This window comes from Peromyscus maniculatus, chromosome 1 (assembly GCF_049852395.1).
Source record: "Peromyscus maniculatus bairdii isolate BWxNUB_F1_BW_parent chromosome 1, HU_Pman_BW_mat_3.1, whole genome shotgun sequence".
Classification (NCBI taxonomy): domain Eukaryota; kingdom Metazoa; phylum Chordata; class Mammalia; order Rodentia; family Cricetidae; genus Peromyscus; species Peromyscus maniculatus.
The window spans coordinates 185,718,434-185,745,807 of record NC_134852.1 but is presented as its reverse complement, the minus strand read 5'-3'; the positions used below and the strand labels follow the sequence as shown (position 1 = coordinate 185,745,807).

Here is a 27,374-nt window from a genome sequence, read left to right as displayed (position 1 = left end):
TGTGGAATATGAATAGACAATAATTATAAAGCTTAACAAAAACTACTCATTTAATAATTATGGGTAGGTTCTGCTTGGGCTTTCCAATATTTGGCCTGCATAATGTTCTTTTCTGAAGACCATACTCATAACACCATCAGGAATACTCAAACAAAATCTGGAGAAAGCTGGCATCAGTAACAATTCATTGTAATTAACCACATCATATAGAAAATCCCACCTTTTAAATCTGTCATTTAAGGGCAAACAAAATTCAAGATGGTAAAACCACCATGAATATGTGAATCTCAAATGTATTTTTAATTTTTGTTGAGTTAATGAAAATATGGGGCAGATCTGTGCAAATAGAATGGAAGATACTTGAGTTTTGCCTTTAAGAACAAAAACTACCAATATCTAGGTTACAGTTTGAATTCCCTTTATGGTGACTGGTCATTCCAGGTATTTATGTCTGTAAGGAGATGTTTCTGCTTCCTGTCTGTAATTTCAACACAATAAGGGCAAATCTATAATTTCCTCAAAACATGCTATTTATTTCTTCTCCATTCAAATATATTGGAGAAGGAGGGTATGGCTGTCAGGATGCTTTCCCCAAAAGTCCTTGTTTTCTGTGTCCTGTGGCATCTTGCTGTTTTTTTTTGTTTTGTTTTGTTTGTTTTGTTTTGTTTTGTTTTTTTAACTGTATCCTCCCCTACACAACACTATGTGACTTGTAGCCAACTCCTTTGGTGAAGAAAAAATGAACAATTATCCAACTATGAATGGCTAAAGACACTATAGTTGAAGCCTGTCTTTCTCATAGCACCCTATGGTATTTCAGGTTGTGCTATCATAGTAAAGCTTCACTGCATATTTAACACATTGCATATGGTAACTTCCCCTTAATATTTTTAATTACTGTTCTTATTAAATTATATCATCCAATATTCCGTTGCATGGGCCACAAATGTTAGTTTTGTCTTATGTAAATTTCAATGTCTCTATGAAATGCAGCCTTGTATTGTTTATTTCCACATTTCTTTAGACACCGTTTTCCCTCAAAGTAGTGTACAACTGGACCTCCACCAATGCTCAATTTATAACAAAAACGTAATAGGCAAACCTGAATGTCATATGTTTGGCAACATTATCCTATGTTATCTAAGAAGCTAAGAGAATCCCATTTACCTTGGTGGAATCTACCTAAGGCATGGGGAATTTTTAGAAATATTCTGTATTATCTATACTTTTTATTTTTCCTTGTGTCAGGTTCCATTTTGAAATACGTATTCTACCATTAAGAACACTGGCAGGGCTATTTATTCCCCATCAGGAGCTGTTTGAACAGCTGCAAATTATCCTGTGTATGTCGACAGTTTCCAAAAGACAGTGTTAATAAATGTCCATAGCCCTAGAAACTATTCATGTTGAAGTGAATTTATTTACTATTTTTCTATAAGAAGAGCCTCATTTGAAACACAAATGCCCTCAGAGAAGTAAATTTATCTCTATGTACGAGTTTGTTCTTTCACATTTTATGGAAACCTAAAAAACATAAAAGTTTTGAATCCCTAGTATATTTTTCTGCCTGTTTGATTTTAAGGATACACGTTTAGCATTTTAATTTATGTTATTTAAAAAAAGGCATGAACTTTCTCACTCACTGACTGTAACACCTAAACCATTATCCTTGCCATTTTCCATGGCCCCATTTTCTCTGTTCTGGAGCACTGGTGGCAGTCAGGTGCTAGGCCTGAACTTGTGGAGATGGTGTCTAAAGAAATATAGAAATAAGCATTACAAGGCTACATTTCTTGTCCAGTGTTGAAGGAAAGAGACTCCATCTTTATAGGCCTACAGTTTAATGGAAGTGGGACAGCTGTTTAACAATACTTTTCTACCCCCAAATGATAGAAGACATCTTAGTATCTCCTTTAGAATATAAATGACTGACTCTAAGAATCTTCATCTTCAAAAGAATAAAAAAAGTCTCTTGGGTAGAGAAATAAGAAAGTCCGTAAAAAAATGACAGTGTTCTTCTGTAGGAAGCATGCTATTCACTGAAAGCAAACAGATCACCAATATTGACTGTCTAGCCTTGGCCTGTGACAGAAGTTCTAGCATTCTTAGTTCAGAACATCCTAATCAGAGAGACACTTTACCGCTGACTTCTGTGCCTTATGTCTTCTGATCCTTCAATAGTTAGAGGCAGATACAGATCACAGATCTGAGAGCACAGACTTGTTAACACAGTCCTTGGAAGCTTAATTCCCATCTACTGAGCAGTGATGAGCCAGGACCCTGACCTTATAGTAAGCAGTACAGACTGCTATTTTATTCAGATCACCAGACAGAATAATCACAAGGGCAAGCCACAATGGCAGACAATTTGCAGGTGACAAAACCATGTTTTTTCTTCGAGGAATCTAAACATTTAACAATAGCCAGTTGTAATGAATAATCTAATGTAAATTCACTCTTATTCACTATACTTGGAAGGGGCATAAAGCATAATCCAAGAACAATTCCGTGTTTTTGAGTAAACTGACATCACGAGACTTTTGTCTTGGTTTCTTGGAATTTTCTCGAAAGCACTCAGAATTCTCACATGACTGTTCTTGGATCATGTTCTGACAGTAGGAGGGCATGGGCATGAAAGGTCAAAACTAGGCTGGGGCTTTTAAAAGTTAGGCTGTGACTGTCTTGCTTCTAATTTCTTGTCTGCCAAGGTGTTAACATACCTGTCAGTGTCACATTTGTGTGTTTATGCTTGTGTCTGTGGAGGTGGAGGGCAAATTTTCATTATATATGGCAGTTGCTGAATTTTGCAGTGAAGTTTCACACTTTTCCAGTGAGAAATCAGGTATATAAGTGAACAATTCAAAGCAGGATGTGGTTCCAAAGATCTTGAGAGACTCATTTTCATTATGATTTTTTGGCAGCAAAAACCCTTCCTCTCCACATGCTTATTTGGAGTTTTCTATTTTCTAAATGTCATTAAAGCACTGAATACCATTTGTGTAGGATACTAAATAAATAAATAAAAACAAACCCATGATATTTGCTTCTATTAAAAGAATAATACCACCCTCGGATTATTCTTTCCAAGAATTCAGATACACAATTTTATCAAAAGCTTAGGTTTTTTTTTTTAATTTAGAATTATGGTTGCAAATTTGAAGAAAATGGCTGTACTTCTACATTTACATGACTATAGTATCTGACAGAAACACACAATGGGAGGAAGATGTGTTTTGCTTTCATTTATTTTAGAGGGCTTCAGCTCACCACTATGGGGAATGAGTGTCAGAGTTCATCACAACAGAAGCCCGTGGTGGCAGGCAAAGGCATAGCCAAGAAAGTGTGTGACTATCGTCCCATTAGCCCTAGGCCAGACGAGGCAGCCAAAAGCCTGCCCCACTGAGTTCATCAGAGTTGAAGAAAACATGCAGAGGTCTTTTGAGAGTACTCCAGGATGAGACAGCTAGTTAATTACAACAAACAAAATCTTCTCTTGCTGTACTTGACCTTGCTAACAGTTTACTTTAGTGTCTTTAGTTGAGATCACCTGACACTTGCTTGGGAGGGATGCCAGTAGACTTTAAGAGCGCTTCACCGAGGTTATGTCTGTAATCCATAGTTCGTTAAAGATGGTGGGTCAAAACTTCATGTTGTTGTCCTTCCCATCCTCTGCCAAAAAGCTTCACTGTATATAAATAGTATAATCCTGACTCTCATCATAAAATAAAGTGTTTTTTACAGATTTGGAGACTTATTTGAGTGACATGTAAGTTACCTGAAGGAGTAAGGATAGGAAGAAAGTTCACAAAGTGTACAAGGGCCCAATGAAGCTGTGAAATTCCTGGGAGCTTTGTGACTGAGTAAGATTCAACTGATGCCCACAGATGTTTAAGGAAATCCTGCAACAGCCTGGACAAGCAAATGCTGCAGAATAAACAAGGATGTCTTGTGAAAACACAAACAGATACTCCTCAAAGACCCGAGGCTGTTAAAAACCCCAGTGCTAGGAGTCTGTGACCTCCTTAGGAGTATGAGCTTTGGCCTCACTAGATGCCTCTAAAACAATATGGGAGCTACTGTTGTCAGTGTTCATTTATATGGTTTTCTATTTACAGCCTGCTACTTTTTCTTACTTGTGTTTTGTAGCAGAAAAAAAAATACCATCAAGTCTTGCCACCAGCCACAGTGAGGGAACAGGAAGGCAGAGGAGACTGTTGGAGCCGCCACAAGGACAAGGAAGATGTAAGGTACCAATAAGCCATGAGCCATGAGCAAAGTATAGATTAATAGAAATGGGCTAAATATAAGAGTAAGAGCTAGACAATGATAGGCCTGAGCTAATGGCCAAGCAATTTAAATAATATAAGCATCTATATGTTTATTTTATTAGTGGGCTAAGGGACTGCTGGGGCTTGGCAGAACACAGAGAGAAAACTCCAGCTACACCACACTCTGGAGACAGAGTGTACTAGTTCTTGGTAGCACATTGAGCCTGAAGAAGAGGCCGACTTCTACATCACACACTCCAAGGCTCAGGAGACACCATGAAAAAGGCGGCATAAAAGATATAAGAGCCAGGGCCAGGGAAACAGGTAGGTGATCTTCAGACCTTCACCCTCCCCCTTTTCACCAAATCCAACACCCCCCACCAAGCCTCATCCCCATCTCTGTAGCAGACCACATATAGCTTCCTCTTTCTCTCTACCCCATCTCCAGTGATCATGAAGATCTCTTTTTTCAGCCTCCCTCACTACTCCATCCCTTTGCCTCAACTGCCAACTTCTGCAGGCATTCCCTGGAAACCTGCCAGCCATGCCTGCCAGGGAAACAGATCAGTGCCCTGCTCAGCCATCATCAGAGAAGCCTCCTCCCACAGCAGATGGGAACAAATACAGAGACCCACTGTAAGGATTATGTCCTTATTACATCACCAGCCTGTGATGGTGTCCCAGCCTAAAAAGTGGGCTCTCTCTCCCTGTATTCCCCCTGTCTTCCATGTGGTCTCTGTCTCTGTCTATGTCTCTGTCTCTGTCTCTGTCTCTGTCTCTCTCTCTCTCTCTCTCTCTCTCTCTCTCTCCTCTCTCTTCTAATAAAGCTCTAAAAGGTAACTATGGCTCATGATTCTTCTGCCACCGCAACGTCCAATGCATGGGTACAGCCACAAGCACTGCTATTTAACCAACACCCACAGCCAGACAGACCTGAGATCACTCAATCCTAAACGGGATGTCCCCTTCAAATCCCTTCCCTCAGGACACTATGCAGAAGGATGTAAGAAGCACAAGAGATGGAGGACACGCGCGCGCGCGCGCGCGCGCGCGCGCGCGTACACACACACACACATACACACACACACACACACACACACACACACACAAAGACCAATGCACCTGTAAACTTGCAGAGACAGAGGCAGTATACACAGTGCCTACACTGGTCTGTACCAGATGCAGTCTTCAACTTGAAAGAAGTAGACACCACCATCCCAACCCAGAAACTATCTCCAACTGATAACCACTTTTCTAATGAAGTTAGTTTTTTTTTCAAAGGAGTCTCACCAGAGAAACAAACCACATCTTAAGGTTAGGCCAAATGTCCCCTAGTAGACGGCCAACACAAAATGAGCTTAATCGCATTTTGGAGGTACTTTGTCTCATAATGTTGAGTCACAGCATTTTTTTTAACCTTACAGGTTCCATTGTAGCAGTTGGGGATGCCATCTTGACCAAAGCAACCATGTTAGAGGCTTGAAGCCAACCCTGACAGCAACCTGATTCTGTAAAGACAATCCCAGGAATTTAAGCCAGATAAACTATTCCATGGATGCAAAAGACCAAGAATGTTATCTCAGGCCTACAGGAATGCATATTTGCAGGAATGAAGTAATTGTGGCTTTTGCCTCTAACAACTCCTTCCCAGTTTCAGTCATAGCCATATTCCTGAATCCAACCAAAAGGCTGTGGTCAGTTGAAACTTAAATAAAATTTTGCTGATTGAGTCTGGGTGGCCTTTAGTGATCTCAAATTCTGCAACACTTTGTGTATATATTATGGCTTCCAGTTTTGTGTTTTTTAGGGATACCTGTGTGTGCAAAAGTGTATGTATCTGTGTCCATATGAGTTTCTTTTGCTTTTGAGTGTGTGTGTGTGTGTGTATCTATTTCCTTCTGTTTGTTTGTTTTGTCCTATCTCAATTTTGTTTGCTTGTTTATCCTATCTCATTATTATTCCTTATATGCCTGTTTGTTTTCTAAGGAGAAATAGAAAGGAAGTAGATTCAGACCCAGACAGGGAGAGAAGTGGGTAAGACCTGGAAGAGTATGAAAAAAAAAAAACTATATTCAATTAAACAAAAAAACAAAATTAAACAAACAAAAAATGTATAAGATGACTGAAAAATAAGAATAAGAATGTAAGATCTAGATTAGGGACAGAGTGTTGTTCAATAATTCCTCCAGATAAAACATCCCATCATGGAGGAAAGCTTACTGTGATAAGAATGGACTAATCCCCGAAACTGTAAGCAAAACCTCAATTAAAAGTTTTCTTTTATAAGAGTTACCTTGGATATGGTGTCTTAACAGCAACAGAACAGTGGCTAAGACAGAAGTTGGTACCAGGAATGAGGTATTGCTGAGAGAGCCTGACCATGCTCTTGTTGATAGTATGTGGACTTTGGGACTGTGTATTACAAAAGCAGTTGAATGTTCTAAGCTGGGCTTACTGGGCCGATCTAGTAGGAACATGGAAGACAGTGGTGATGAGAGCAATGTAAATTATGACAGCCTGGCTCAAGAAGTTTCAAGATGTAGATGTAACCATCTTATTAAATAACAAACACAGAGCCAATGCAAAGATGAAAGCCCAAGAGGTCAGAGTGATAGCTAAGAGCTAAAAACCTTACCCTTCACTGCCGCTGCTATCTTCCTCAGCAAGAGACCTACTTCCTGTCTGCTTGTCTTTTTTATAGACTTTCTATCTGCTTTCTCATTGGTTACAAACCCAACCACATGACCTCCTCGTCACTGCCTGTCTGTATAGACCTTCAGGTCTTCTATGGTTGGTATTGAGATTAAAGGCGTGTGTCTCCATGCTGGCTGTATCCTTGAACACACAGAGATCCGCCTAGCTCTACCTCCCAAGATCTAGGATTAAAGGCTTGTGCCACCACTGCCTAACCTTTATGTTTAATATTGTGGCTGTTCTGTCTCTGACCCCAGATAAGTTTATTAGGGTGCACAATATTTTGGGGAACACAATACCACCACAGGGAAGAGTATTACCAGGTAGCTTAGAGACCATTCTTGTGATATTTTGTCAAATAATGTGTCTACATTTTGACTTTCTCTTAAAAATCTGCCTGAGGCTAAATTAAAGAATTTTGGATTAATGACATTGACCGAGGGGATTTCAAGAGATCCTAGTATTGGTTGTGTCTTGTTTTTAGTGATCACTCTTATGTAGATCTATAATGAGAATGAGCAATCTGATCAAAAGGAAATACACGTATAGTTTGAGGAGAAAGGGAGAACCAGAAAATATAATGTTGGAGCCAAGTCTAGTCAGTGCTCAAGGAAATAAAAAGTTTAAAGAAAAGCCTGATGTTAATGGAATAAAAAGAACTGGTGAGCTCAGAGCAATATCCCATACAGCTAAGTTTCCAAATTATAAAAAGATATTAAAGAAAACTTTGAGAAGTAAAGGAAATCATCAACAACAGAAAGCTGATGCAGATATAGTTGACCAAGGGGATCAAGTTCCAGTGTCATCAAGTAGCAGGACTTGGCAGCTCCAGCCATCTGATTCTGGCTTTAGAGTCAAGGACACAAGAAAAGGGTCATGGAATTTATCTCCAAGACCAAGGAAAGCTGCTGAGGGCAGGCATGTGTCAGGGGTATCCCTGCATGGGGGCCCAGAGAGGCCATTCTGTGAAGCCGTGAAGGTGAAGCCTGGATTGTATTTGAGACATCAAAATGTCAGAGATGCCAAAGTTGTGGGATACCTGCCGAGGAGAGCTACAGACAAGGTGTGAAACCAGCCCAGGAGAAAGAAGTATGGTCCAGTTAACAAATCTGGGAAAATTTAGAGATCTGAAGAGCCACTTGGCATTAGACATGGAGATGCAGGGTTTGGAGTTTGCCCTGCTGGTTTTATGTCCTGTATTTCTTCACTATGCCCTTTCCCCCCACTTTTTGAATGGTAATGTATATTCTGTGCCATTGTATGTTGGAAGTATGTGATCTGCTTTTGATTTTGCAGAGGATTATATTTAAGTGATTGCCATTAGTCTCTGAGACTTTGAAATTTGAACTTTTCAACAGTGTTGAGACTATGATAGACTATGGGGACTTTTGAAATTGGGCTGGATGTATTTCTGCCTTATGATATAGCTACAAGCCTATGGGGGTCAGGGAGTGGAATATGCTGGTTTCAATAAGAAAGGCCTTCATAGGCTCATATATTTGAGTGATTAGTCACCAGGGAATGGAACTGTTGAAAGGCTTATAAGGATTAAGAGGTGTGACCTTGTTGGAGAAGGTGTGTCACTGGGGATGGGTTTGATTTTTCAAAAGCCTATGCTTGGCCTAGTCTCTCTCCTCCTGCTGCCTGCAGATTGGGATGTAGTGCTCTCAGTTACTTCTCCACCACCAGGTCTTCCTGCATGCTGCCATGCTTCCCAGTGATAACAGATAAACCTCTAAAACTGCAAGTAAGCTCTCAATTAAATGCTTTCTTTTATGAGTTACCTTGATCATGGTGTCTCTTTTCAATAATAGAACAATGACCAAGACACTTACCCAGACACCAATTGTTCTCAAAGGAGGTAACACATTCTGTCCTGCAGGGGAAACTCCTTGTGCTCAGGAAGTAAACAACTCAAAAGCTTCAGAAAATCCCTGAAACTGACAAGATCCATTAAATTCCTCACTTCTCGATTGTGTATAAGCCATAAGGACTTCTGAGAGACACTTTCAGGCCAACTGAGTCATGTGGAAAAGGCAAAAATGAGCTGAGCTGCCTGCACTCTGAGCATCTGAGGTTCCTAGAAAGATACTTTCAAACCTGTGGAGCTGTCTCTGAGTTGTGCAGTCCTGGTTTGTCAGCTGTCACGCGTGCCGTGGGATTTGGTGATGCAGCTGTCTTTGTGTTATTTCTGCTTTGTAAGAAACCTCAATAAAACTCATGCATTCACCAAGTTGGGCTGTGGTGGTATCGTTACTTTGCTCTGTTACTTGTTTTCTATCTGGGGAGTAGACAATTGTTCATGTGTTACCAGGAGGAGTGTCACACAAAAACATTCCAGTATCCTGAGCTCTACTGTAGGCAGCACAGATGACTTGGAACTCCATTTCTTTCAACGTGTGTGCTTGCCATACTTCAGCTTTCTCCTAAGATTTTTTTTTTTATAAACCAGTATAAGGGTTAATATAAAAAGACAATAGTCTTAATATATTTAGTTTAGATATAATTATCTAAATAAATTTAAGATATATTTATCTTTAGATATTTAGATATTTCTCCCAAATATAGTAGGTCTTATAAATTATCACTAGAGAAAGTTTGTTAACTATTCATGCATCATGTGCAGGTGGAATCATTGTGTTTGTGCTGAGTTATAAATATATACAAGAATAGAGTGCATGGATTCTGAAAAGAGTGACAGAAATCATCTTCTTCCTCTGAACTTTTCCAGGAATTACAGCTGACCTACATATCCAGAAAAGCTTCTCCAGAACCCTCTGTAAAGGAGTTTAGGGATATATAGCTGCAGTTGTTAACCTGGGAGAGAACATCCTGTCAAGGAGTTAAGGGTGCATCAGATCATGGGGCTCCTAATCTGAAAGCTCTGATGTGAGACTGACAGGTATTTGTGATGGACAGCAGAGAAGTTAGCAATCATTCAGCCATCTTCAAAGCTATGTCTTGTTTTTGCTTTTTTCTGAAAGCACTCTATAGGGGTTGCTTCTAACATCAGGATGAAACTTTTAATGGGAAATGAAAAATGTGTACAAATAATTATTTTTCTATGCACAATATTTCAAAAGACAATGGCATGAGGGCATGTTACTTTTTGAATTGATTTATTTGTTTTTTGGAGCTATTAATCTCTTTTTCCTTATGTTCTAGTATGGGGATTTGAAGTGTAATTAGAAAGTATCACTAAGTGAATATCCATCCTATGTTGCTATCTTTCAGAGGATGTAGGTGACAGTCTGTATTTTGATTCATTTATCATCAGTGTTATTTATGGAATTGTTCTGCACTTGGTAAGGTTCGGTGAAGCTGTTTCTGAATGGGGAGTGATGAGTGAGGGCTTACAGAGCACCACACTAGCTGAGAAGCTATACCTCAAATAGTCCACTATGGAAATGCATGAAGCTTACACCTGGGCTCTTCCAAAGATTGTGATTTGGCCAAAGCACTTCTCTGTAATCAGAACCAGGTCAATAGACAGATTTTTCCTGAAATCCTCCACAAAGGCATGAGCGTCATCTTGCAAAGTGTCCATTCAGACACATAACCAAGGACCTCTCTCACTCCGGCATATTATTAGAAGTGAAGATGGATGTGTATGCTTTGTGGAGAATTATTGCTGCCTGATAAAGAAGCATCCCTGCTGCCCTGCTCATGAATCACAGTCATGAGAATCCACTTATATCATTGCAGACATTTGTGGTTGCTATGGATTCTTTATGACAACAATGTTCTCTTTAATCTGCTCCTATTTATTTTGGAATAATACATACAAAAATTAGTTTCATTGAGACACTTTAGGAACACATTCCATTATCCTCTGTTCTTATTCTCCTCACCTCTATCCTTTCTGATCCGCCCCCATCGTGATGTCTGTTGTCTTCTTCCACCCAAATGGACTGTCACACACATACAGATTTCTTTGTACATTGTCCATAGAAAAGACGATTGAAGAAGATAGGACCGAGGTACCCACAAGATAACACTACAGATATTTTCAAATAAGTGTTTTCAGACATCATAGATTACATAGGTTACTAGATTTTCCTGTGGTTCTGTGTTGTGAAATCACTGGGTTCATTAGAACTGAAGATGCACTACCTAAGCAGACAGTTACAAAATTACAAAGGTTTAAATTGAATGAAGCCATATCCTTTCATTTACCTTTTTCTGGAAAAAGATAACCACGTGGGCATTGCCTTTCATTTTCAGAGACAAATAACTTTGATGATGGCTTAATGATTGCTGCCCAGAGGTTGAAGACTAGATCTGGTAGCAGATTTGTTTTCAAGTGTACCAATATCAGAATGATCTGGGAACATACCAGAAACTTACAGTGGGCCAGAGAACTTTAACATGATTTCCCAGCTCTGATATGTGCCAGTGTTCTAGAACCTCTGTTTGAAGGACACTATTGTTTAATGAATATGGTTTAAATGTATGGAGGCAATTGCTTTTGCATGTGATTGTTTCATAAAATTCTGAAGTTGAAGTCACCAAATCCCTCTGTAACAGTCATTCTACTATTTACTTTTATAGTATACAATTTGAAAACCTATGAGTGGAATAGAAAACTGTTTTCAGAGTTACAGATTTCCTTCTTGTTCTATGAATTGTTTGAAACACTAACTAGTTGACTAACTACTTTATAAGTATCTTCCAATGCTATAACAACTTATTGACCTAACTAAAATGTAGAAAAAGAACCTTCAATTTACTTGTCAATTTACTTCAACATACGTTGATTCCAAAGTAAGGGCCACTGAAATATTTTTGAACTATACACAAGTTGTTTTATTTAATACAGTATAATATAAGAAAAGGCATACTGGAGGAAATGAATATACAAATAATTGTTAGTTGCACAACCATGATAATTGGAAACATTTTGGGAAAGAATCCAGACACAGGGAATTGGTAGCAAGGGAAATTAATTTGATACTAAGTTTTATATATGAATGTGATCTCATGAAAGGAGTCAAGACAGAAAAAGAGTGAGGCTTAGAAGACAAAAGGTTCCCATTGGAATTCATAATACACATAATGTATATGTTATTTTTATATTATCAGGTGTTGGAAAAAATAAATGGCTGATACATAAAAAAATGAAAAAATATGTTTTACATCATTCTACTGTGCTATTTTGTACATTTACTTTTCTGAGTTCATTGCTGTATGAGAATTAAATGAGACATAATGACATTGGTGCCATCAGTCATGATCTATATCTATGTGACCAAGGAACGAAAATGTATTCATACAGAAAGTACTGAAAAAAAAAAGACTTAAGTGAGTCTCAGATGTCGCTTAGAGGTGAAACATTTGCTAAGCATGCACAATCTCACAAAATATGACAAAAAGGTACTTGTATGCCTCACTGTGGTCAAGAAAAAGCCAGAAGACAGTGAACTCTAACCTCTCACACCTTGAGACTAAATAGATCCCTTCTTAAAAATGGTTCTCCCAGGAAGGTGTCACAGCAACGAAAGTCTGATTGACACAGATATATAGAGAGTTAATTCAGGTACTGGAAAGATTGCTTACCGGGTGAGCATGTACTGCAACTCTGGCTAAAGGTAGAGATATGTAAATGTCTTCTACACCTCAAACAGTTCTGACACTTGGCAAGCTAGGCTAGGAAAGCTCTAACCCTAAGCCTAAGAAGAAAAGGGGGGAGGGAGAGAGAGACAGGAAGGGAGGGGAAAGGGAGGGAGGGAGGGAGGGAGGGAGGGAGGGAGAGTCAACTGTAATAGTTTCTTAGTTTTTGTGTTTTTATCTGTATGTGCATATGTGCAAATGTGTGTCTGCATATTTGTGTACTTGGGTGCACATGTCAGAGAAGAACCTTGGGTTTCATCTGTGAGGTGACTTTTACTTTCCAATGGTGATGCAGTCCTTCATTGACCTAGAAATTCATTAAGTGGGCTATAATAGCTGGCCAGCAAGCTTCCAGGATCTGTCTCTACCTCCCATCTCCCCATCATTGAGATTACAGGTGCTTACCACTATATCCAAGTTTTTAAAATGGGTTCTTAGGTCATCATACTTGGAACCATGCAAGTTGTGGATAGAGCCATCTGCACAGCCCTAAAGTAGTTTCTTGTTGCTTCTCTGGTTAATTGCTAAGAAAAGAGAGCTTTCCTCATGCCTCCTTTTCTGTGGTTCAGTTACATGGCTTTTGTTCTGCGTTTGTCCCTCTTCTTCAATTCTTTAAAGTATCTTCTGCTGAAATCCAGGGCAGAAGTTCTGAATCTCCTTCTTGTCTGAAACCATGGTTCTAACCTTTTTTAGTTGTACTCTTGGTCTGGAAAAAGAACATCCTCCTGTAATGTAAGATCTACAGAATGAATTCTGGACTCTCTCACTGCTCTATGCTACAGTTTTCCCATTTTTACTTTACTACTACAACCAGTACTTTCTACTGTTAACTACATACTAGGAGTGACTTTTCAATAATCCGTAGTGTATTGCCATGAATGTCAGTGTGCAGTGCCAGGTTGTCACGGACTGGCCCATCAGGAGTACCACGACCATAGGAAAGCCATGGCTTGGGTAGTCAGGAAGGCAAGGATTCGGTGAATGACAGACAGACAACAGTACCATGACCATAGGAGAGCCAGGGCTTGGGTAGTCAGGAAGGCAAGGATTCAGTGAATGACAGACAGACAACACACTCAGAAGTGGTTTGAATCTGTTGTAATTTTACTTTTGTAAATCAGTAGTTTATATACAGAAAAAGAAAACTATCAAGTTATATAAGGAACAATGAGAGCTTGGCAATAATTTAATCACATCATCTTTAAAAAAAAAAGCAAGCACACAGTTATTAATCGGCGCTAGACATATCCCTTCACTCACAAGAGCTTTATGACCCAAAAAGCAGTCTGTTTTTTAAACTTAGTACAGTCCCTAGACTTGTGTAGGCTTTTTTGTGGTTGTAGTTGTCGTTCCCTAGCTTATTATGTACTTTTACTTTTTTGGTTTTTATGACCCACTTAGCCAATTTGGATGTTGTAGATCCCCCTAAGTTTTTTTTTTTATCACATATCTCTTTTAATATAAAACCTTGTTACCTTTTGGAATATGGACTCTTACACTTTTACACCTGTAAGGGGAAGAGGCTTTGTTGTAGTCATTAAGTTTTTTATGTTGAACTTTCTCAGCGGAGGGGCCCACCACCATCTGTCTCTTATGATATAATGTTTTTTGCTTTTTGCTTTTTTTTTTTTGTCAAAAATCACTTTAGTTGGGATTCCTAAAGTATTTCTAGTGGGTGAGTGTTTATTCCCTAGAAGTGCCTGAAACTTTATATTTTTTTATCTAGTGGCTTGGGGGTCTTAAAAATAACTCATTCTTATGTTTTTGGTTGTGAGCCTAGCCTTTAACGGCTGAGTTATCCCTCCAGCAAGTGAGCTCCAGGAAAGGCACAAAGCTATGCAGAGAAACCCTGTCTCGAAAAAAACAAAATAAATAAATAACTCATTCTGTTAAATTTAATTAAGATCCATGTCCAACTTTCCCTTTCCTCTATAGTTCACAACCCAAGCATTTATTAATTTTGATTGTGTTTCATAGATTAATTAGAACATTATCAGAAAAACAGTTATACAGAACCATAGCCCAGGGAGCTTATGATCCGTGAAGCACGTCTTCTCTGAGAAGGAAGTATAACGCAGGTACTCTGGCAGGGACCTCCAGGGAGCTTAGTCCTATGGGACACGTATCTCCCGTGTTTATGTCACATGGACAACACTGGAGTTGGTGTGGCACCAGGTGGCACAAAAGAAGGTATTTAGGAACACAGGAGTAGAAACATTCAAGGAAGAAGTTTTCAATCTTATTTTTAGTGGATAATGCCATTATGACATAACATAAGAGGTTATGTCAGTTTGTATAAAAAAACGAGGATGTATTTGTTGGCATTTCCATAAGACTTTGCTATTCTAGCTCGTAGTTTTATCCTTTGAGTTGTGTTTATTACTAAGGAATGCATGGATGTTTTCATGCATGTTTGGCTACTAAGATAGTTCCCAGATTTTAAGAGTCCTTTGCATTTCATTCAGTCATAGAAAAAAAAGCCTTAAATTGTGTTTGTTCACATTTGCAAGGCTTATTGTGAGTCATTTTATAACTCTGTCAACAACAACCTCCAAAAGCTTGTGATAAAATTATTGACCATAAACCCTTCTAAATCCACCAGAAGGTCATCTTTATGGTTGTAACAAAGATATATCAGCAGCAGCAATATTCTCTTACATAAAAAAAGAGGGCATTCATGTTAGTTACAATAGGGATCATTCAGGGAAGCAGGATGTGAGGAGGAAGAGTTTTATCAATTGATACATCATAGACCTAATGGGGCTTGGAGGATGTTTAATAATCATGCTCATCCTGAGAACTTATGCAATATTTGATTTTGTATTCAAAAAATATCAGATTTAACTACAAAAATAACTAACACATTTTAAAATAAGGAAAGGTCATCCAAAAACCACATTCACACCAATATTTATTGGAACACTAAGGGAAAAAGAGACTTATAATTCCCTTTACACCAGGAAACCTGAAGGCTTCACATTTGGTGGCAGTGAGTGAGTATGTGCTCTGGGATATCAAACCTGACTGATTTCAATTCACAATAGATATATCCATAAGTGAAGTTCATTCTATCTTAAAGACAACAAGTTTTAATGAAAGTTTCCCACCTTGATTCTATTGTATAGAATATATTTTATTAAAGTGTGTCTTTCTTCTTTTCTTCACCTTGGTGGCCTCAATATTAAGGAATTAAGAAAAAAACAACAGAAGAGAATATTCCAAACTGTGTTTGTTTCAGGGCAGAAAAGCAGGGCAGAGTGAGTAGCCTGTCTCTGGGCTCTGTCCCTTCTATGATAGAGGTAATGATTTAATTTTTTAAAATGTGTGACTTTACATCACTGTTCACAGAATAATACTTTAATAAGAATCTCTGTAGAAAGCAGCAAGGTGAGATTGAAAACAATGTACATTTTTATTACCAGTATTTGTGCTTCTGAAATCATGTTTTTTGTACATTCTAAAAACATCAATGTGATGTTTGTGGTATTATCAAAACAAATGAAACACCATCGAGCAATGGTGACAAAAGAAAGTCCTTCAGTTCTCACAAGTACTGGTTTATGAGAATGGTCACTGTCTTCCTCTCTAATCCCTGCCTTGTTTTCCTGTTATTGTTCTTCCCATCTTCACTCTACAGTTACATCGTAAATGCCTTGGATTAAGTTATCAGACAGTTCTGAAGGAAGAATCCAAATACTAATCTTCATCATTTAGGCCAACTAGCAAAGAACTTCCTGTGAAGTTTTTGCACAGTGGCATAAATTTATTTAATTTTTGGTGAAAAGTGAAGGGATAAATGGGTGGCTATTATGAATAGTGGGGTCACTTACTTTTAATGACATCCATCTTGTCCTTTGATATGTATAAAGTTATTTCTAAGTGTCTTATTAGAAGATACAGCCAACTTTACGGAGTGCAATGTGTGAGCATAATTAACATTCAATAATCTGAGTTCACTCTAAGATATTTTCTACATCTTGCTAACAACTATTTCCCAGCAGGCTTAACATGTGGGGGTTACTGAGAACAATATACCTTGTTTATATGTTTGGAAGTATATTTTGCATATTCAAGCAAAAACCCAGGAATCCTGAAGCCAATATGAATGTTGTAAGTTATTATCATCATTAATGAACATAGTTTCAATGACTTTGTCACTATTAATTTTACTCATCATTTCCAAACTGTCATGCTTATTATAATCTGAAGGATCTGTTTACATAGGAATTGTTACCCTGTTCCATGAGGAATTTATACTCTAAGAATCATAGATATGTCCAGATGAGCAAATTAATGAAAGTCCATGTGTTTTCTCTTTTCCATTTAGAGTGAGATAATCTCCTTCTGGGGTTATGTATATGAAGAGTATGAAGTTGTGACTGAAGATGGTTACATCCTCCCACTTTACAGAATTCCACATGGGAAGAATGAGTCTAGTCATTTAGGTAAGCTCAGAGTGAGAAAAAAAACAAAACATTGCATTGTATTCAGTTAAATATGTTCTATGCAGAACCTTCCTATTCAATTACTTATAATAAGAACCCTCAGACCTCTGTGATGCAGATATCCAAAGCTGAGGTTCTAAATGACACCTGGCTTATGTTGGTTGACATGATAGCAAGGATAAACGCAAATTACTTCATGGGTTTAGCTTTCTGGACAGGGTAGAAGCTCAGAGACCTGATGGGAAAGGCCCAGAACTTTCAAGCACATTGACTCTGTAGAAAGCTTTAGTTCCTGCTGGGAGAATTCATGCTATTCCTGATGTATAGCACCCATGTCATGCATCCATCTAGAATTTCAGACTACAAAGGCCATGTTCAAGTTCAGAGTTTTGTTGATGTTTGGATTATTTGTTAAATTATCTACAGACGAGGCTTTCTATCTCAAACATTTGTATATATTTATTATATTTTGTTTTTCATGAGTTTGAACTCTACTAGATGGGAAAATTACTCATAAATTTTAGAAATTAAAAACTTCCAGTTAGCTGGGCCATGGTGGCACACGCCTTTAATCCCAGCACCCGGGAGGCAGAGGCAGGTGGATCTCTGTGAGTTCGAGGCCAGCCTGTTCTATAAAGCGAGTTCCAGGAAAGGCACAAAGCTACACAGAGAAACCCTGTCTCGAAAAACCAAAAAAAAAAAAAAAAAAAAAAAAAAAAAAAAAAAAAAAAACTTCCAGTTAGAAAATTCATATTTATTCAAGGGGTATAGAAACAAAAATGGAACCCAACAGGTGTGATGATTACTTTACTAAAGAATATAGAGATATGTTTATGACTTTAATGTAAGCATAATGGCCCACTAACACTTCTTTTGTGGATACCAGGATATAATGGTGACCCAAATTCATGTTATTAAACACTTTCCAGAATGGGAATAAGGGGTCAAAGAGGTGATCCTGGAGGATGTAAATTGGCTGAAATTACAATACTTGCATATAAAATGTAGCAATGAGTCTCATTATTTTGATGGGGCATAAAAATAATGATAAATAACAAAGATTTTCTCTCTTTGGTTTTTAGTTTCAAAGCCAGTAGTGTATTTGCAGCATGGGTGGACTCTATCTGCCTCTATTTGGCTTGTCAATCCCCCCAAGAGCAGCCTGGGCTTCTTTCTGGCTGATGCTGGTTTTGATGTGTGGATGGGGAACAGCAGAGGAAATATATATGCCAAGAAACATGTGTACCTAGACTCAAATTCTGAAGAATTCTGGGCTTTTAGGTAAAGAACATAAACCTTTATTTTTCCTTAAAACTGGGCTAAACCCTTTTATGTCATCTTAAATTTATTATGCTCTAATACAGGCATTTCATGAAAACATCTTCTTATGGAACAATACTTTAAAAGATTGATGGACAAAATTTGCTTAGAATTTTGTAATTTTGACTAGTAATTAAGAGGGAAGTAGATTGTATATTACATATACATGTATTTTACATGCAAAAACTCATGAATTAAACATATAGTACAAGTCAGGTCTAGAGTGAACGTGCCTTGAAATTTAGTCTGTCACTTAGCTGTCTATGACAACTCCTTTCAAAGTACACAAACATAAGATCCTATCAAGGTTTCTGTGGACATTGAATGAATGGACCATCTAGACAGCTAACAGTGAGTAAAAGATAGGAGGTATTTGATTAATGCAATTTCATTATTCAGATTTCTCTTTAGAGAAACTCCTCTAGTTCATTTTTTAATACATAAAGTGTAAGTTTTAATTATTAATAAACAACTAACTCATACTATGTTCTTTTTGTGTCATGCAGTTATGATGAACTCATAAAATATGATCTTCCTGCCACCATTGACTTCATTGTGAACAAAACAGGACAGAAGCAAATTTACTATGTTGGCCATTCCCAGGGCGCCCTTCTTGGTATGTGGAGAGATGGAGATCTGATTGTTTGTTATTTTTATTGTAAAAGCTCACAAAAAAATCTTCTGAAAATATATTTATATTTTGGAAATGACATTATCTCATTATTTAGAGATACTTAGACTAGCCAATGATCCTGTTATTAAATGGTTTTAGGTAAGAAACATCCAAGCTTCTTGTTGTTTAGTAGAGGGGTTTGGTGTGTAGCCCAGGATAACTTTAACCTCACAATCCTGCCTTAGCTTCCTGAGTGATGACATTACATGTTTGAGCCACAGGATCTGGCTAAGTTTTCAAATTAACAGCAGGCACAATTAATATATTTGCTTATCTACTTTTTTTTTTTTTTTTTTTTTTTTGATTTTCGAGACAGGGTTTCTCTGTGTAACTTTGCACCTTTCCTGGAGCTCACTTGGTAGCCCAGGCTGGCCTCGAACACACAGAGATCCGCCTGGCTCTGCCTCCTGAGTGCTGGGATTAAAGGCGTGCGCCACCACCGCCCGGCTGCTTATCTACTTTTTAAACATCATTCCAAACATGTAACACCTTTAAATAATGATTGTGTCACATATATTTGGGATTCTCTGCAACTGGAGTTTCTAAGACTAAGTATGCGTATTTGTTTCAATGTCCTTATACTGATATTTTAATAGGAAAATGATACGTAGGCACTGTTTGGGATTTTTTTTTTTTTTTAATTTGGGCTCTTTGAGCAAAGTCTGAGGGCCCAGTGAGCTTCCACAAAGCTTCACTCTCCTTATATTTTTTCTGGACATGTCTAAGGCATGTCAATTTTATACTAAAAATCCTATAAATAATAAATGCTTCCAAATCTGACTACCTGGAAAAACATTGCTAATTAAATTGCATATCATTTGTTTAAACATGTGGTGTCATTACTACTTGAAAGATAATTTGCTGTCTGTTACAATATATAGTGTACACTAAAGAAATCTGATTTTTCTAAACCTCAGAAATTAATGAGGGGGGCTATGTCAAGAACAATATAAATCCTCATACATTTAGGGTCATTTTTTTTTCTTGTGGGACCATCTTCCTAGGAGATTCATTGCAGGATGAATTATTCAAGTATCTACCAATTTGATCAGCTCATTCCCCTTTGCAATTATGCCAAGCAAAAAATATATGTGCAAATCACAAATGTTGCTGGAGCTCAAAAGCATTGTTAATAAAACAAACACCACGAAAGGCAGAATGACAATCACAGAAGTTTTATTTGATAGTCTTGTAGATAGTAAGTAGGAAAGCAGAGAGATGTGGTGCTGCCAATCTGTGGCCACAACAGAATAAATTTCTAGAGATCAGGAGAGATTTAAGAGCTCCAAATATGGTTGATTTCTTTAAAATCTTGAGACTTTTGTATCAATAGTCATTAAATATGATTATATACATGTGGACATACATACACACACACTCACACACACATGCAAATCAGGACATTGGAGTAAGGAGCACACAGAAAGCCATAGAGATTGTTAGGTGGCATGGAAGGGACATCTCCACTCTCATGGAAGACTGTAGGCCAAAAATATTAAGCTTAACCCAAACTTACAGGCACACTTTTGGAACAAAGATTACTTAAAGACCACAAGCAATTGTAAAAAGTGTGATGATTATGTGAAGACCCTTAATATATGCTAACTACTGTCAGGGTGACCAGAAGAGAAAAGAAATGTTTAAAAATGTGCACTGGCTACACAACACTTAGTAAACAGGATCCCAACAGTATAAGTGTGTTGGTTCGTTTTTTATCACCTTAATGCAAACCTAGACATATCCCAGAGGAGGGAACTTAATTAAAGTACTTCTCTGATGAGACTAATCTTCAAACGTGTCTGTTGTTCTTTTTCTTGATAGGTAATTGATGTAGAAGGGCTCATCCCACTATAGGAAGTGCCATTCCTTTGCAGTTGAGCCTGGGCTATTTGAGCAAGCCAAAGGAAGTAAGCCAGTAGGCAGCATCCCTCTGATATCTGCTTCAGTTCCTGCTTCCAGATCCCTGCCTTGAACACCTTCCCTAGCTTTTCTTGATAATGGTCCCAAATCTCCAAAAATGATAAACTCTTTCCCCTCCAAGTTAATGTTTTATCACAAAAACACAAGGCAAACTAGGAGAGGAAGAGAGCTTTATTAGTAAGTTCAGGAAAGGTTCATTTATCTAATTGTTGTTTATTAAAAATTCAGTAGGAGCTGGGTGGTGGCGGCACATGCCTTTAAGTCCAGCACTCAGGAGACAGAGGCAGGCAGATCTCTGAGTTCGAGGCCAGCCTGGGCTACAGAGTGAGTTCCAGGAACAGGCTCCAAAGCTACACAGAGAAACCCTATTTCAAAACAAAATGTACTAGGAGTCACCCAATGTCAAGCTCAGCACCCCAAACCATTCATTCAAAGAAATTGATGCAAGTAAAAGAAAGAAATTCAGTGGTGCACGCACAGGTGTTTTAGAGGGGAATTATCAGAGATAGCCTTGAAATATATGAGAAAGAACACACACTTAATTACGGTGGTGAACTAGCCAAATGACATAAGGAGTTTAAATCAAGGTATTAGAGTGATGGCTCAGTGGTTAAGAGCACAACCACTCACTCATCCAGAGGATCTAGGTTCGATTCTCAGTACCCATAATGCATCACACAACTGTTTGTAACTCCCATGACAGGCGATCCTTCATTGTATTCTGGCCTTCTCAGGCACCAAGCACAAACCTGGTGCACAGACCTACACACAGGTGAAACATCCAAACACATAAAAATAAAATAAACATATGGAAGACTAGTAAATTAATTTCAATTTTATTTTCTTTCAGCCTTTGGAGCATTTTCAACCAATACACAACTGGCTCAGAAGATCAAAATCAATTTTTCACTGGGTCCAGTTGCAACTATTAAACATTCAAAAGGGGTCATCCGCTCAATTGCATTCTTGGAAAAAACTACGACCAAGGTTTGTAATACTACTAGCATGGTGCCAGAAACAGCAACACACTTAGAGTTTTCAAAACAAGGGAGTGCTGTTTTCACTGCTGTTTCCCTCATGGCCATAGTATAGTGTGGGTTTGAGTGTAGCATGTCTTGGTATGAGTTCTACTGTACTGTGTCTTGGTGTGGGATTGGTTGTAGCATGTCTTGGTGTTGAGTCTACAGTAATGTGTCTTGCTGTAGCTTTGGCTGCAGCATGTCTTGGTATGGCTTTTAATGTAATGTATCTTGGTGAGTCTGAAAAGACTATACTTAAAGTTTGCTCACCTTTTTGTATATAGGGGTGTTCATGGTTGACATCAAATTTGAAATTTTTCAGCCATCTTTTCTTCAAATGTCCTATCACACATCTTTTCACTCACCTCATCTACTTTCTAATCTTATGTGTGCTAACATGTTAAATGCTGTCTCATTATTCTCTGAGAGTAATAGAATTTCCCTTATTAGAAAGCTACAAATGTGTCAAATAATGACAAACTCTATAAACTGGTCTGGTTCAACCTTGACAGACAAGTCAGACTGAGAAATCCTTGATATTTGGTACTTCAGAGGGTTTGCTCTGACAAAATTGATCAGAATTGTTTTACGTGCCTACTGGTTTTGATGGACACTTTTCTTAACTTTGTGTAGAATTATGCTGCAGTGAAATAAATCATCTAAATGTTTATCAGCATCTTAAAATGCTGCTTTGTGGTTAGCATACATTCCTTCTATCCTCATTTTTTTATTGAATAAAATTCACTCTCCATGTGATAGCTGCTGTTTTAACATGTCATTTGCAGACCGTCTTCGGTGAAAAAGGCATACTTTTCAATGAAGATGCTGAGTATTTTGTGCAATTTTTCTGTCAGCGTGAGAAAATTGCAACAGTTTGTAATAATTTACTTACTTTGCTATTTGGATATAATCCCCAAAATTTAAATGAGGTAAGCATGAATTTTGATTTCAATCAATATTTTGTGTGACTGCCATCTTCTATTTTTGTTTTTTACTGCTGCCATCTTCTTGATAGGTGAACATTAAAATTGAGAACTATTTATTTACATAGTGTAGAATATATTTTAATTTTTTTCCTTTTTTATTGAAAATAGATTTTAATATAATATATTCTGATTATGATTTCCTCTTTCTCAACTCTTCCCAGGTCCAACAGTGGGTCCACACCCACCCAAACCCAAACCCTTAAGAACAGAATATTTTAAGCTGTATAATATGTAATTAATGTGATAAAGTGTGACACAATTTACATATGATTTATAAAGTTACAAATAGGACTATGTCAAAAGTTCTATCTATTTATGAACAAATCTGAATATCATGCACAAATAATATTTTTATTCAAACTTCCTCTTTTTAAATAAAACTTGTATTAATAATCATTCATCATTCAATTTAAGACTTCTTTCCAGAGAAATACTATCATATGAAACATGAAAATATTTGCATTTTAAGTTAATTAAGGCAAGATTTGATTCATAGAAGTAGCACAGTTTTAGAACACTATTTTAAATTTTCATGTTCTTAGAAAGACACTAATTATGTCTTCCTGTCTCCCAGAGTCGTATTGATGTGTATGTGGGACATGCTCCTGAAGGAACTTCAGTTCAAACCCTGCTTCATTACACTCAGGTAAAATTTGTCCATGCTTTCTTCCTTTTCCTGTTTAAAATCTCCTCTGATAACACACGACAATTCTATCTGTTTTAGTAATCAGTATATTGCATTTGTTTTCAAATAATAATAAAATTTTAATATTTTAAGTTGTAATATTTCTATAAAAATTAGAAATTCAGTACAAATATATTTTATGTAAAATGAACACCAGTTTTGTCAGGCTTCAGGGGCTGGTGGGAGATAAGAACGTCAAGTGCCCACAGGAACAGACATCAAACTAAAAAGTTTTCCTCCCAGTTAGTAATAAAATGTCTCCTGTTAGGCAACAAAGACATTCAAATGGATCCCTATAAAGCATGTCCACTAATTAATTTTTTTATTTTGAAATATTTTAATTTTTAATTTTATGAGGAAGAGGTATTTTGGGGGGTTGCTTATACTCACTGGAATGAATTTTTTGGTTCCACTGACATATAAACTGACATATAATTTTTAGAGTAACATGTCACATTCTGATAGCTGGCTCATTCAATAACATTTGACTGAGGAAATCTGTTTATCATCTCTCTATATATCAGAATTTGAACTTTGTGAGGAAAATCTATGTGCTCATGTTTAAATATTAGACTGCTATGAAAACCTTAGTCCTTATTATTATATATTTTTTACAAATCCAAACAATTTTTTTTATCAACACAAATCTGTGATATTTTTTGGCAAAAGTGTTGGGAGTCATTGGAAACATTTTATACAAATTAAATTATACATAAATGATGAGTATTTAAATTTTATACCAATTTTGAATGCAAATATCATTTTAAAGTATGTATTGATGTAAACTAAATATTATGAAAACAAAAGTTTTTATAAAGCCAGGAAATTAATATTATATGTGTTTTAATTTGGGTTCAAATAATTTTAGACATTTGGTTATTTTCATAGAGTTATGTTTTCATGCACATATGTGTGTTTATAGCTGTGTGTCTGCTGGTACATGTGAGTATGCAAGTCCTTTTCACATGGGTTTACCTGCATTTGTAGCTAGAGGAAAACCTTGTGTTTTGTTTTTAAACATTGGTCACCTTTTATCTGAGACACTGTGTTACAAGACATTTGATTCCACTGTAAATATATGTCACTGTGATTGATTTAATAAAAAGCTAAATGGCCAATAACTAGGCAGGAGATATAGGCAGAACTTCTGGAAAGAAGGAAGAGGAATTCACCAGCTGGATGCAGAGAAAGTAGGCCATGCAGGAGGAGAGGTAAAAGCCATGAGCCACATGGCAGAATGTTGATTAATAGAAATGGGTTAGTTTAAGTTATAAGAGCTAGTAAGAAACAAGCCTAAGCTAAGGCTGAGCTGGATAATAAGAAGTCTCTGTGTTGTTATTTGGGAGCTGGCTGGTGGTACAGAGAAAGATGTAATTCATCACTGTCTCTCATTTGTACAGAACTTGCCTAGTAACCCAGTATGATTGGCCAAAGGAACCCAGTGTTCTATCTATTACAAATGCACACCATGATACCCTACTTTACAAACTCAGGATTAAGGGCTAAATTCAGACCCTGGTGTTTGCAAGACAAGTATTTTACTGATTGAGATATCTCCCCATCCCTAAATAGTTCCTTATTAATAATTATTTACCAGTTGAATTTTACTTTATCTCACTAAAAGTAAATTTAATGAAATTTCATATTATAATGAATTTACTTTTAAAAAGTAACTCAAAAATAGTCTTCTCTTTTTAAATTATAATAACTAGATTTTTTTTCAGGGTTATACTACATATAACATTGAGCTAAAACAACTTAGGTATTATTAAAACATATATGAAATATACTTTATTCACTAGTTTTTCTCAATCTTTTTTCTGTATTTGTCTGATATGAAATATCTGCATATATGCTTTAGTCTCCATTAATCCAGGATCACATGGTGTGGCTATAGAGTTCTACTGTACATTTATATGGCCCCATTGAATCTGAATCAATGGTCATACAGAAAAAAGGAATTAATAAAGCTCCACTATCCCCAGTTCTTTTTCTTTTGAAAGGCTTTGTAATGGTATGTTTTATCATTCAGGGAATGAGAACAGGCATATTCCAAGCTTATGACTGGGAAAGTCCATTTCTGAATATGCTGCACTATGGTCAGGTGAGATTCCTTTTACAACGTGTAATCACTCCTCCCTTTGGAAAATGTATGAAAGAATTAGATAAATGGGGTAGGTTTACACTTCCCAGGACTTTGGTGGAGATAGACAATAGAATGGCTTCAAAATTAGGAAACACTTCTTTATATAATATTAATGAAATATTATACAGTAACTATTTCCAAATATCTTGTCATTTGAACTTCACATTTTTTTTTAAATATTAGTCATTACTGATACCATAATTTTACATGTAAAGAACCTAAGATTCAGAAAACTTCTGTTTTGAAAATCATTCAGTTTTTTTTTTTTTTGATTTAAGGGTTTGTCATTGGCATATTCCTATCTGAGAAGGCTGAGATTTCACAACTTACTCTGTAGTCATAAATTAATAATTACCACTTTCATTTAATAAAAAAGAATCAACTTGCTATCCATAAAGTGATATGCCATTAATTTGAACATTACTGTTTTTCACTTCCTTTAGCCTACACCCCCACAATATAAGATAAAGGACATGAAGGTTCCAACTGCTATGTGGAGTGGTGGAGAAGATTTTCTGGCCGATCCAATAGACGTTGGACAATTAGTAGCCGACCTCTCCAATCTCATTTATCATAAGAAGATTCCTGAGTATAGTCACATGGATTTTGTGATAGGTTTAGATGCTCCCAACAAAGTTTTCAATGAAATTGTTGCATTCATCAATGAAGATCAATCAAGTTGAAGTTTATTTAGCTCTCTATGTATTTTTCTGCTTCTTTTGAGGATCTGTTGATTTTCACAATGTGAAAGATTCCTGATTTTCTCTTTAATCAGCTTTAATTAGTACATCATTAAATCACTTTGCTAAATTATGTGCATTTGTCCTGAAAATAAGAGCACTAATAAAATGCTTATTTCATCTTATGAAAGCTTTCTGTTTCATGGATGCTTTTACATCACTAAGAAGAAGATTTTTTTGTTTATTTCAAAATAATATTTATTTAATTCTATGTCTCTCTGTGTGCCTGAGTATATGTGTGTGTACCACCAGGGACCAGGAGCCCAGAGGTCAGAAGAGACATGAATCCCTTGGAACAGGAGTCATGGATGGTTGTGAGCCACCATGTAGTTCCCAGGAACTGAATATGTACAAGATATGTGTAGGCTATGGTTTTCTGAATAAGATGTAATAAATTATGAAATAATAGCAGGAACTTACATGTGGAATTTCATAAGATTTTCTTAAATTCTTCATAGAAAATAGAACAACTTTTATAATCAAAAGACAATCTATAGAGTAGTAAGAAAACTCTGACAGCTATTCGTGTGACAAGGGATTAATATCCAATACATATCAAGATTTCAAAATTAAGCACAAAAGAAGGTAACAACTCAGTCAATATGTAAGAAATGTACTGAACATGTAATTTTTAAATGAACAAATAAATGATCATTGCTTACATGAAAACTATTCATGCCCTTCACTATGAGATAAATGAAAATCAGAACTTCAATCAAGATTCCATCTTATCCCTTTAGAACAGCTATCATTAAGAATAAAAAGAAAACAAATAAAAAAATTAAGGTAAGGCTGCATTATACACTGTTTATGGAAATACAAATTAACCCAACCACTATTGAAATGAGTATGGAAGTCCCTCTAAAAA

General features: G+C 36.9%; 1 protein-coding gene across 1 annotated transcript; it reads left to right on the top strand.

The window, feature by feature from the left end:
• The first annotated feature begins 16,580 nt into the window (after positions 1 to 16,580).
• On the top strand, positions 16,581 to 26,449 carry LOC102920850 (tear acid lipase-like protein). The gene is made up of 9 exons (XM_006984032.3): positions 16,581 to 16,682; positions 16,900 to 17,017; positions 18,100 to 18,298; positions 18,844 to 18,953; positions 21,781 to 21,917; positions 22,735 to 22,878; positions 23,510 to 23,581; positions 25,653 to 25,724; positions 26,210 to 26,449. The coding sequence occupies exons 1-9, from the start codon at positions 16,581 to 16,583 to the stop codon at positions 26,447 to 26,449; spliced, it is 1,194 nt and encodes a 397-aa protein (XP_006984094.3).
• Positions 26,450 to 27,374: the final 925 nt, after the last annotated feature.

Coding starts and splice junctions, on each gene's coding strand:
- LOC102920850 (XM_006984032.3), top strand. CDS start 16,581: ATGTGGGGGTTACTGAGAACAATATACCTTGTTTATATGTTTGGAAGT. Junction 21,918..22,734: donor TGGAAAAAACTACGACCAAG/GTTTGTAATACT, acceptor TGTCATTTGCAG/ACCGTCTTCGGTGAAAAAGG. Junction 22,879..23,509: donor ATCCCCAAAATTTAAATGAG/GTAAGCATGAAT, acceptor CCTGTCTCCCAG/AGTCGTATTGATGTGTATGT.